General features: G+C 43.4%; 1 protein-coding gene across 1 annotated transcript in view; it reads right to left on the bottom strand.

Moving 5' to 3' along the window:
- Positions 1–3,758: 3,758 nt before the first annotated feature.
- LOC104506196 (multiple epidermal growth factor-like domains protein 6) overlaps positions 3,759–12,857 on the bottom strand; it is a 66,984-nt gene continuing 57,885 nt past the window's right edge. The window contains 8 exon segments of the mRNA XM_010147070.1: positions 3,759–3,835; positions 4,850–5,013; positions 5,015–5,207; positions 7,400–7,531; positions 8,177–8,305; positions 8,612–8,740; positions 10,972–11,100; positions 11,958–12,083. Of these exon segments, the coding sequence (XP_010145372.1) occupies positions 3,759–3,835; positions 4,850–5,013; positions 5,015–5,207; positions 7,400–7,531; positions 8,177–8,305; positions 8,612–8,740; positions 10,972–11,100; positions 11,958–12,083 (1,079 nt within the window).

Genomic DNA, 12,857 nt, shown 5'->3' with positions numbered 1-12,857 from the left:
ATCCACATTGAGTCAGATTCTGCTGGGCCCACTGAGTTACACTCAACTCTTCTCAAGCTGAGGTTATCTGGAACACACAAGGTAAGAAAGTGGAATTTGGCAGAGAAACAGCATGGTGGAAATAATTTAAATGTCTTTCTGAAAGGAGTTATCTGTGCATGCAAGTGTGTTACAGTGGAAGACACAGAGCGCTCTTTTCAAGAAAGCATAATTAACTTCAGCCTTCTGGGAACTGGAGAGCCAAGAAAGACATTTACCAGTGGAAGATGGACATAAATTTAAATATAAAAACCATTTTCACTGAAGTTTTCACTTTCATTTTCAACGAGTTCCAGTGCTATGTTCAGGAGAGTATCAGCCTGACAATTTTTCACTAGAATCTGATAAAGCAAATAAGCAGAGTTATGCTATTTTAGTAGTAATTAAACTCATTTACCAGAAAATGAATTTAAAAGTACATGCTGTCTAATAAAGACTATTTCGTAGGTACAGAATTAGGTAAATTTGTTAAAATGCAGTATGGAACAGCATCAAAACATTAGACATCACAAGCAAGTAAGCTTGCTCAATTAACAGCTAACGATGTAAAGTTTTGGCTCATCTGGAAAATTATATTCTATAAACATTTTCCTTGCCTTGTGAAAAAAGGAGAAATCTTCATAAACAGAGAACCAAGACAAGACATTTGAAACTACCTCATTGAAAGTAATCTTCTAATACTCTTGAAATATTTAATTCTGATTTTTTACCTTTATATGATGGTATTTGGTTTTGGAACAAAGTCATATTAAACTCCCAGTCAGAATGATTTAACAGCACTGAAGTAAACTTCTTTCCCCAAGGCACTAACATAAAGGAGCTAAGAAGTATTTTGGAGGAATGAATAAAAAGGTCTATTGCACGTGAACAGTTCTGTACGAATTGGCATTTTCCAATTAAAAAAAATCTGTTGAAATATTTCCCAGGCAGATGTACTTGGGCCCCTAATTCATTGGCACAGGCTCAGTATCAGTCACTTAAAGTGTGCTTCATCATGTACCTTGAATTGTGACCTTTAAAAATACTTAATACAAAAAACTTTTATTTCCTTTATACTACATATTTACAACTCTATTAGCAAGGTATTGTAGAAAATGTAAACAAGTATACACAGGTGTAAATAATATGGCTTGAGAAAGGTTTTCCCTTTGATGAGCTGCTCTAATCACGTATCAGTTTACACAAATAAGAAAAACAAGTACATTTGATAAACTGCTGTCAGACAGCAGAATGTAAGTTCTTAGGTTTATGCACTAGCTGCTGAGCGACCCTACCAGCCATCAGGCATCGAAATGAAATGTCCAACTTACTGGAATGGGGCTAGCGGAGGGTCACGGAGGCTGACACAGGAGGGTCTGAGGGAGCAGGGTTTGCTCAGTCTTCAGAAGAGAAGACCAAAAGGAGGTATTATCACTGACTACCCCATGGGGGCTGTAGCTGAGATGAAGCCAAACGCCTCAGAGATATACACTGAAGGGATGAGAAGCATCAGACCAAAGTTGAAACTGAGGAAATTCTGAGTAGGAACTAGGGAAAAAACCCCCTCGTGAGCATGGTATTTCACTGGGACAGGGGCTCAAAAGGTTGTGGGATCTCCATCCTTGCAGATACTCAGAGCTCAACTGGATGCACTTTCGAGCTACCCCATTCACCTTTGAACTGACCAGGCTCTGAAGAGAAGTATGGACCTCCAGAGGTCTCTTAATTTTCTCTATGATTCTGCAAACAATCTTGACTATAATGTGATGCTTGCATTACTCTTGCACTGCAGCTCTGTGCTAAATACAGAGTTAGGATCAAAAAGACATCAATCGCTTGACTTGGGTCACTTCTCCAGCAGCTGCTAAGATTAGCTCCAATTGTCTCACATGAGGTTTACCTTATCAGTTTCAGATGAATGAAATCATGAAATTCCCATAATTTTAGGACCAGACCCAGGCCAGCGCATTTCCAAAAGCATATTTGAAATGTCACAGCTCGCAGTAAAGCCCTGCCGAGAGCCACACACTTCTGACTGGTTTCGGGACAACAATTCTGTCCCATTTGCATCGAGTAAACTTCCCAGCCACCTTCATAGAGCCGTAAGGAAGAAATGACAAGGGATCCGCATCAGCCTCAGCTTTTCTGGCCAAAAGCACAGTTGGCTAATTAATTTTGAAACACTGATAAATATTTTCACTCTGTTTAAGATGACTTTCAATACCTATGAGGCAATGAATAGCTATGTTAAGGCTTCCATGAAGCTTGAAAAACACCAAACCTGTATTGCTTCCGATAGATGGCAGTTGGAACTGAAGTCCCAGGTGAGCACGTGCCGCTTGCTTTGCACTGGACAGTTAATAACTGCAGATGTGTTTAAGACCTGAGGTGAACCATAGGGTAAAACTGCTACTTGACCTACTCATTATCAAACCGCAACAACCAAACATCATTACAAATCACAAGTTATTGTCACAGTCTCTTCTAACCCAAAATGTTCTCTTGCAGAGTTGCAGTTTGTTACGGGGTGCGAAGGGTAGCGTGAGCGCAAGCCTTGGAACAGCATGTCCTGCTACATCTACTGAGCCCATGGTCCTTGTACCCTTCACTAAGTGCACTTTTGATATCATTAGAATCCAGAGACTCAAAACTACACAGGTTCTCTAACTCCAAACCTAAAGAGAGGTATAAAGAGGCACTCTGAAATCTTCTAGTCTGGTTAACTCAGAATATTAAAATGAAGATCATTATTTCTTTACAATGACTAAGTTCTATATTATTAAAGAACAACCTGTCTAAACACACAAAATAGCACCACAATGTCTTTGTAGGGTTAAGTGACCAACAGCAGCTGTTGAATGGTGTCAGACTTTTTAAAGCTGACTTAAACTATTGTGCAGTAACAGCACCGTATAATCCTTTAAATAAAGGACACAGAGTATCTTTAAACATCTATCCTTGCTTACTCTCTGCTTTCTCCACCCAGCATGAAATGCTTTTCTGCACTAGAAGCTACTGGTTTACAACAACTGCTGCACAGCTGGACTTGCAAACCTCTGAGAAACTCAACTGACAAAGTGGGAGAATGCAGAAAGCCAGAAACGCCTGACAGACAACACCATGCTCTCTGGAAGACAGACTCAGACATAAGAGAGAGAGAGATGGAGACCTTCCAGTCCGTCAGTCCACACTAGAAATGTACATATCCTTAAACACATTAACAACTTATCGAGGACTGTGGTGGATTCTTCTTCAGTTGCAAGTTTAAAATGAGTTTGGATGCATTTCTAGAACACAACGATGTAATTCAAAGAGGAATCATTTGGTGAATCCCACTAGTTTCTGTGCAATCTGATTTTGCAGTGGATCCATATTGGCTTTACATCCATGAAATGCTCATTAAAATTCACACTGGTTGTCAAGCAGGTTTAGAAAGTCACTTATACGCAGTGTGGCTCACTGCAGCTGGTCTCACGAAAAACACGTCCAAGCTCTCCAACAATGATTTATAAATCAGAAAGAACGTCCAGAGCAGATTAATGGAGGTGTAAGAGGCTAGGAATAAATACATGAAACAGATTCAACTTTTAAAAAGGATCCAGCTACTAAATGGCCTCTGTAGTCTTCCATAAGAAGTGTGAATACTTCAGTACAATTCAAGCTGAATTGAATAGCTGTTTTCATATCCAAACTCAAATACCGTCTGTGCATATAAAACAGTTCATTTATTAGTTCAAATGTTACTGTAGTAGAGCTCTTGGAAAAATATTCCCTCTTTGAGTTTGTTCTTCATAAAAAGGAAGCTTTGGAGGGCCACCTAGAGAATTAAGTAGAAACATGGTTTCAGGTCTGTATAACATAATACCAAAATATTATATAGATTATACAATTTACACTTAAATAATTCAATAAGCAGTACTCTTCAAAAGCAGGTAGAAGACTGAGTTACACTGGCCTCCTTACAGAGGGCAGAGAGCAGCCAAAACAATAAACCACCTCTCAAACAGAAGGTTTCCAAAGTGTTTCCTAAACTCAGTGCAGAATTGTACGCTATCACATCAAGCCAGTTGTGATTAGACTGCAAGTGGGAGGAAACTTTCACACAGTACTTCATCTTACTAAGAAAAGAAATTATCTAAATAAAAAGAAGCCCCTAAAGCCCTGTTGTGATGGTGCAATGAGTTCTTTAACACCTCACAGATCAACCCAAATCTATTTTCCAATGTTTTATCTACTTCTCTGGCTTATCACATCTCACCATGCCCTTGAAAACCTGACATCTCTACAAAAAGTATGTGAACTTGACAGCATGCACAGCAAGTAAACATCCTCATTCATCTCACAGAGGCTGTGCATACCAACTATTTCAGAGATTTCGCACTGGCAGGCATAGAAGAGTGTACAGCTGTGCTGGAGGCAGCCATGGGAATCCTGGAGCAGGCTGTGCAAGATGTCCACTTCACAACCTGCTCTGAAGGGAAGCCACTGCACTGAGTCAGTTCAGCTTGGCCAAGACCTCACATCCACCTGGAACGACTCCTGGCATTGGCAGGGACCGCTGGCATCTGCACCATCAGGCTCCTGGGCCCTTAGGAGGGCAGCACACAGCAACACAACCCTTCCAAGCAAAGCTGCTGCTATCACAGGTGCTGAGTTTTTCACCAAGAAGGGAAATGCAGAAGGGCTTCTGCCTGACACAGAAACTGTGGTGGCTGCTGCTGAGCACCACGATTGCGTGGTGGGTTGATACTCCTGTCCAAACTGACCACCACCATGGCCAATGCATGATTGGTTCAACTAAGAAAGCCTGGACATCTCCAGCTCACCTCACCTTCTTTGCAGGTTGGTCCCATCCACGTGGCTGGGCATACGCAGTTCCCGTTGTACGGATTGCACCGGGATTTGCTGCCACACTGGCACTGCAGGGAGCAGTCGGGGCCGTACTGGTCCAGCCTGCATTCTGGAAGGACAGAAGTGTTTGGAATAGGGTGAATGCTCCCTAGTAGTCTCCCCATTCTCCGGGATCAGGAAGCTATTTAGACACCTACATCTGTTAACGTTAAAACATGACATTTTGGAACGCCTTGCGGTCCTCAAGTTTCATCTACCGCATGGTCTGCCCAAACTGTAGCCCAGCTGTCCTAAAGAAGTTCCCAGAATGGAAATCATTAGTGGTGTAAAAACAGGGGCTGACAGCCCGAGAGAAAAGATCTTGGGATCTGCTCAGGAAAGTTAGTGTCAGCGTCCTGGATCCACACTATCTCCTGCAGCTCTCCACTGCACAGCTTGGCTGTCTGCGTGCGCCAAAGACCCTTCACTCAGAGAACGTGGAATTGAAAATTAATCCTTTTATATGTACTCTTATGTCTCACTCCGACTGCACGATTCTGCTGCCTCCTGGCAAATCAAACTCACGAAATGTCTCACTCTCAGATACAAATATGTTTCATACCTAGGCTGATAAACCCTCATTGCAATTTTTTTATGCAGTCTGAGCACAGAACGAAGGAAAAGCAGCAGGTCACAAGGCAGGGTGCTAAAGGCACTGTAAACAATAGCCCTCTCTCCCTCACCTCGCTAGAAAACACTAAATAATCAAGGCACTCGCTTTCTTGCACAGGCACCGTTAGGTAAATAAAAGTGCTGCTGAGCCCTGCATCAGCTGCAGCCCCAACACGTGGGAGAACTCTCCCCATGCACTCAGAGCTTGACCTTTTCAATTAGGAAACGTTATGAGAGAAAAGGTCTCCTCGAACACCTCTGGACCTGATTTTAATTTATGTAATACCACATTTTCATGTTAATAACAATGTGTATTTAAGCCATCTGTTTGAAAGTCTGCAATGTTAATTTACTACAGAAAAAGAGCGCCCATAAAAGTCTGTTATATTCACTCTTTTTTTTTTTTAATTAACATTTTGCCTGTTTAATGGGTGCTTTACCAGAGTTCAAATTAAAATCAGGCCTTTTATCTTTATGGCCGCTGCACAGTCACAGCTGCTCACAGTTATATCACAGATGAACTGAGCCTAATTGAAAATAAAAATGCAAATAAAACCTACCCCATAACAGCTTTTCAGGGACAGGGGCTACCCTAGCTGATTTAGAAGAAATAAAAATGACTTGGAGTTTGCAAGCAGCAAAACCTCGGTTCACGTTTTTGGTGCTGAGCTTCCCCCTTGCGTTCCACTTCTGCCTAAAATTTTGCTGGAAAGGCCCCTGGATGCCCAGTGCCATGCTGGCTGGGGCGGGGGGGGGGGGGGGGGCGCCCCCCCCCCCGCCGGCTGACTGGCTTTCTTTGATTCCCAGCCACAGTACAGTGTGGAAAGGGAAGCGAATGATTTTCCACTTTAGTTTTGCACGTTGCACCAGCACTTAAGCTCCCAGCAATTACTTTGCATTAATTATGGGCTGCTTAAAGCTGTTTCCTACCCTATCCTAGAATAAAAGGAGAAATAATATTCCCCCACTGTGATTCTGGGGCTCAGGAGGATGACGATTCCTTGGTTTCTACCTCCAATATCAGCACATGGACGTTCACTCCTTTGATCTTGTTTGCCACAACGCTGGGATCACAAAGCTCTTCGACACTTGTTTAAGCCCAGGCTATCCCTTTTACCCCAGTGATTACCCTAAATTTACACCGGCATAGCTGCCATCAGGGTCTGGCTGAAGAACCTGGACTGCCATTGCTACCTCCCAACCAGCTCCCCAGGTTACAGTGGTGGGACTTGTTTTCCCCGCAGGAGAATTTTCTCACCTATAACCCTTATTACAAAATAATTCTGCTCTCCTGGGCCAAGCGTTTCCCAAGCACACAGCCCAAGTGCCTGTGCTGCACATGGGGGAACTTTATTTGGATTAAGTGTTCCCAGACTACGGCTGAACCCCAGAGGCAGGCACAGCTCTGCTGCAGCTCTGCCACCCTCATCCACAGAGATTCCTCCCAGCTTCCAGGGGAGGTAAACACAGAGCCGGACATACTCTTGAATCTGCCTGAAAAGGGTCACAATTGTCTGTGTGTCAAAACACACAAGCAGTCAGACCCCTTCTTGCCCATTTCCACCCTCTGGAGCCTTCCTAATTATGTTTGGAAAGACTGGGCTTCTTGCTATATCCTTCACCAGCGCACAGTCTCCAAAACTCAAGGCAAATGACATTTTACAGCTGACCCGTAAACAGTCTTCCTATCGGTGTATCACTTTAAATATTGATTAAATCGAGAGGTGCAGCCTGTTGATAAAGTGTTGATAACCCTTAAGAGTAATTTGCTACAAACAATGTGTTCTTGAATACTGGCAAATGTCCTTTCACAGTTGTGCTTCAGCTAACGGGTCATACTGGTTTAACTATACGTTGTCCAGCCCTTAGAAAATACTACCCTTACCTATGTCACATTTGTCTCCAGTCTTCCCAGGTGGGCAAAGGCACTTCCCAGTCTCTGGATCACATGGAGCATCTCCACAGTCACACCGGTGCCGGCACCTCTCCCCAAACCAGCCCCTGTCGCAGCCTGACAGCAAAAGAGCTTTATTAGACGGACATCTGAATCGCAAGACATTGTGCACTAGGCCAGAGATTTCCCAGGATGCCTCAGGGGAAAGCTCACAAACTCCCCGCTGAACCGAGTGCAAATGCCAAGTGTAACGAAAAGTCCAGAGTGGAATAGGCATAATATTTATACGAACCCTTCTTATGCTGCGTTTGTCTAATCTAACCCATCAAAGGTATCTGTAAATCTGTCCAAGAAACGTAACCAGCACTCATTTTCATTTTTAATTAGAAGTCTCTAGAAGACCATTCCGTACCACTCAACAGGTCTGACATGCACCTATTTAATAATCTTATTTGGAGTTTTAGAAGCAAATATAAAAATCAGTAAAAAAGAACTTATATTTAATAAACGACATGTGGACCTCATTGCTGCAAGACATCACAGAGACCAGGACTTTCACCACATTAATTGGAAACAGATTAGTTAATTTATAAGAAAACGAGAACACCCAGCTCTAACAGCTAAACAATCCTAAATCCACTGTTTCAGGATATTCATAAAGCTTAAAATATGGAAGAAGCTGGGCTCAACAAACAAATATTTGAGTAATGACAAGGTTTTCATTTGTTTTGTTTGTTTTTACAGAGAGAAGGGTACAAGTACCTTTCTCACAGTAGACGCCTTGATAACCCAAAGGACAAATGCACTGTCCTGTCACCGCATCGCAGCTCGCTCCGTTTTTACAGGCACATGCATGACGACAGCTTAGCCCATAAAATCCTAGAGGACACCCTGAAAAATCAAAGTAGCAAATGAGGAAGGCTTATGAAGAAAACCACACAGCCCTTTAAAATCCTCTGTATTCTCAGCTACGTTTACCAGGAGCCAACAAAAATGATATTTACTATTAACTCTAATAATGCCACGTGCTTTTAAACTTGTACCAGCCCAGCATCAGAGGTATGCAAGGTACTTGGATGTGGAAGCTGCAGTGATCTGGGACCCCACAACAATTCAAGTGAACTGGTAAGGTGACTGCTCAGAAGCCCAACATCCCAAGTGTTGGAAAACAGGGCACCCAGGGTGCCTCCAACTTACTGTGCTCGCAGGAGCGGCCGTAGTAACCCTCAGGGCATCGGCAGCAGCCGGGGAACCTGTCGCAGGTGCCATTGTGCTGGCACGAGCAGTCCAAGCTGCAGCCAGACCCGTACTTCCCTGGGAGACACTCTGCTGGCAGGACGTGGACAGAACAACAGACAAACGACAAGAAAACAGTATTACTGACCTCACCCAGAAAAGCTCTGATGTGATAGCTCGTATAGCTGAGCTACGATGCCCATGCAGTAACCTGCAGGGACAAGGAGAATGCTTGTTATGAAGGCACAGCATTTTTGCACAATATGAAGTACTTGCATACTGTGATGACAAAACTGTATCGTATAGATGTCCAAACAGAAATTTCCTTGTACTTTTTATAATCTGCCTTTTTAAATTTGTCTCTTCATGTAGTCAATGTTGAACTCATACCCTGTGTTACAAAGCTACATAGTACATGGTACAAATGGTGTCTTTTTTTTTTCCCCTATACCTACAGCAACATTTTCTTTTGGGCACTCAGGAGTATGAAAGGAAACATGAAGCTTTTCCTCCTCTGTACTGTCACTGGAGTTCACACTATACCAATTCCTAATAAAACCAGGAGGATCTCTTTTTCACACACAGCAACAGACTTTCCACGTCTAATGAGATACCTGCTTTTACAGAACTAAACATGTCTCAAATTACTGAAAGCCAAGTCATGCAAAAGTGATTGTGCCAATATAATTAACCTAGGCACCATTTCTGTGGAAGTTAACCTCCCACCGCTGTGATAATTTGATCTGGGCAGATCAACTTCAACGAGCGTGGCCATCCAAATAATCACGTTCATAACTCTGCAAATGTCAGACAAGGTCTTTCAAGAACATCATCTCTAATCACTAGAAAAAGGATGCCTGATTAGCTCTCTTTGATTTCTAGTCAAAACACACTCAAAACCACGCTGCTGTGGAAATCAAACTCCACATTTCCAATAACTTGGCTTCTCTGTCAAAAGATAAAACCGTGAAGCTCTTGCTAGTGATATAACACAGAGTCACTCATGTGACGTGTGCATGACTGCCCCCATGCTTGGCACCAGAGATGTTCTATCTAAGCACGTCTGAGATACACCCACCATCCCCTACTCCATGTGGTGACACCTCCATGAACCTCCTGGGGCTTTGCAACCCAAATGCATCCTATGGATAGAGATTTCAAGGAACAGACAAACAGGGATGAATGCAGGTGGCCTATGCAACGTGAATTTGACCAGCTATCGTGCTTTTTTGGGGCGGCAAAGTATTTTCATGCCTGCCTGCAGTGGTGGTCACATCATGACTGGCTTCAGGTAGTCAGCATCTTTCCTTTTCTCCTTGTTCCTTTCCTGCACACGTAGGTCTGAGTCCTCTCAAGTGCAAAGTGAAACAATTGCATACAATATGGTAAAATGTATCACTTCTATAGGATGCTTTTGTATAGGGACACTCTCCTATAAACACCAGCTCTTGGAAAAGGTATGTATGGTGTTTTAGGTGGATATTCTACAGATGTCTGGGACAGAGAGGCTGTAAATGAGGGTCCGAGAGCATGTTGGGGAGATTGCACCGTGGCAGTTACGATGTAATGATGATATTTCCTTGAATGAGAACACAGAACTATTTATTTGACATCGTACTGGTAAACTCACGGTTTCCCAAACCTTTAAGTTCATAACTATACAGCCATCTCTGATCTGGAGAGAGAAATGGGAACACAGAGGTGCAGAATGACTTTTGGAAGATAGACAGAAGGATGTGGAAAAACTCTAGTCTGGGCTGGCAGGAGGGTTTCTGGAGTGAAAACTGAGCTTATTCTGTCTAAGCGTGCTTTGTCTTGTGTACGGGAGAGCTGTCATGGAGAAGTAAGGTGAGATAGCAAGATGGTCTCAATTGCTTTGGACAGGTGTCAGAACTGTACTAACAGGGAAGTCAATACATGGGAAGTTCAACTGCGGTCCAGTGTCAAAGGGAAGAGAAAAACGAGAGAGAACGTAACGAGACGGGGGGGGAGATGCTGGCTTTTGCTGACTTAGGAGCAGCACGTGAAAGAAGATACAAAAGAGTGTTCCCATGAACAAAACAACACAAAAGTTGGACAGGAGATGAAATAAGAGTCCATGAAAAGGCTTTTGTGAGAGTTACAGAGTAGGACTCATGAAGGAACAGTCTCTGAAAGAAAGACCTAAAGCTCTAACTAGGAGCACTTCTGTGTGAGAGAAGCTACAGAGGTAAATGCAGCTGGGAAAGTCGACTCAGGCAAAGCCCATCCTCTTTTGTGGGTGTGTGGACTGCAAAACCCTGCTCAAATGCAGATTCATCATCATCGAAGCAGAAAATTACCTTTCTCGCATGATCTTCCCATCCAGCCAAGCCCACAAGTGCAGTTGCCATCCACGTGGTCACAGATACCACCGTTCTGACAGGTACATGTCAGGTGGCAGTTGGGGCCATATTGTCCCTGGGGACACACTACAGAGAATTAACAAAGTTTGGAAAAAAAATGAATTAGCATCCCAAAAAAAGGATAACGGTGACAGGGAATAAACACAAACACATGCTCTTTCCAGAGTATCCTAAGCATCTGATGTCCCCCAAGGACTGTGGGAGGCACTACTCCATACTTATGAAACACTGGCACAGGATGCCCACAGAGGTGGTGGATACCCCATCCCTGGAAACACTCAAGATCAGGTTGGACAGGGCTCTGAGTAACCTGATCTAGTTGAAGATGTTCCTGCTCACTGCAGGGGGTTGAACCTTTAAAGGCTCCTTCCAACCAAAATGATTCTATGATTCTTATTAGCAGTTTCATCCAAATGCTCTCTGTCTTGTTATATCTCCTTGATTCGCTTCACTTCACATCCACTCCTCTTGCTCTCCTCCCTAGGGCCCATCTTCCAACTCCTCTTAGCAAATCCTCTCCCTTCACTTTTTCAGTCCAAGTAATTTACTTCTAAACTGAGTCCCATCCACCCACAGCACCCTCACGCTGCTCATGTTGGGTGGCACAAAACACCGTTTTCCCCATCGTTATGTTCTGTTTGGACGGCAGTCTCTGGAAACAGTTACTTCAGCTGTGTGGAGAAGTCAGTGCAATGGACCCAAGCATGGTGGAGCAAAGCAGCGAGACGTGAGCAGGAGATGGGAGTAGGATAAAGGCAGGGTGATGGAGCAGAGAGGGACAGGGGCCGAGTACAGCCAACTGCAACATTATCAAGCAAAGGCATTGGGAAATGCTGCTATAAACAATGGCACTGAGTCTGATCTGCTGGTTGTTTTAAGTATGTGCCCAACTGACAAGATGACCTCTGGTCCCGCTTTGTTACCTTGCTGACAGCTGGGTCCCATTTGGCCGGGAGGACAGGTACACTTGCCAGTCTGTGGGTCGCACTGACCTTTACCGCATGCACAGAACAGGGTGCAGTCCTTCCCGTATCGGTTTTCAGGGCAAGCTGAAGGAAAAAGAGCCTTTTGTTAAACACCCTGGGTATCCATCCAATGCCAGTTTTCATTTTAAACATAGGCAGGATCATATATGTAGTGTTGGATTCATTTTCATTCCAGCTAACGTGCTTCAGAGCAACAACTGTGAAACCAACACCCATCCAAAGACATGGCTGCTTCTTCCTCTGAAACTTTACTTGAGGTTATAAATATAATCCATGGTTTCTCCTGGAATACTTAGCAGGTTTCCTACCAAAAAGGTGAGTGTACAACTGAAACATTAGCTGCTCATCCTTCCAGCTAAAAACGTCTTTCCTTCCTTAATAGTGATGCTGTTCTGTGCTGAAGAACGAAGCTTTAGACGACTAAACATTGAAGTGTTGGATTTCTGTGAATAAGCTGCAGAGAACTTCAGAGATCATAGGTTTGGAAACAGCACAGAAACTCAGCCACACAATTCAACTCTCAAACAGAGAAGAAAGAGTAGGGTTGCCATGGCGTCTTTACCAGTTTTGCCATGACAAAACTTGATCTTTTTCCCATTTATTGAAACTAATAGCACCAGAGTGTGAAGCAAAATATTGAGATAATTTCTCAACCTAAAAATTTTGGACAGGAAGAAGGAACTTGCACAATTCATGCTGAGCTGGCTCTAGAAATAATTTTGGGCAAGCAGGTTGTAATCCTGGGATGAGTATCCTGCCTTCTATGTATGCAGAAGAGGGAAAATATTTTGCAAGAGATGTTTTTACAGAGCTGGAATCCTATTTACAATTCAAGGA

Source organism: Eurypyga helias, unplaced genomic scaffold (assembly GCF_000690775.1).
Source record: "Eurypyga helias isolate BGI_N326 unplaced genomic scaffold, ASM69077v1 scaffold1012, whole genome shotgun sequence".
Lineage (NCBI taxonomy): Eukaryota > Metazoa > Chordata > Aves > Eurypygiformes > Eurypygidae > Eurypyga > Eurypyga helias.
The sequence above is the reverse complement of the archived record's forward strand: the minus strand, read 5'-3'. Positions and strand labels throughout refer to the sequence as shown.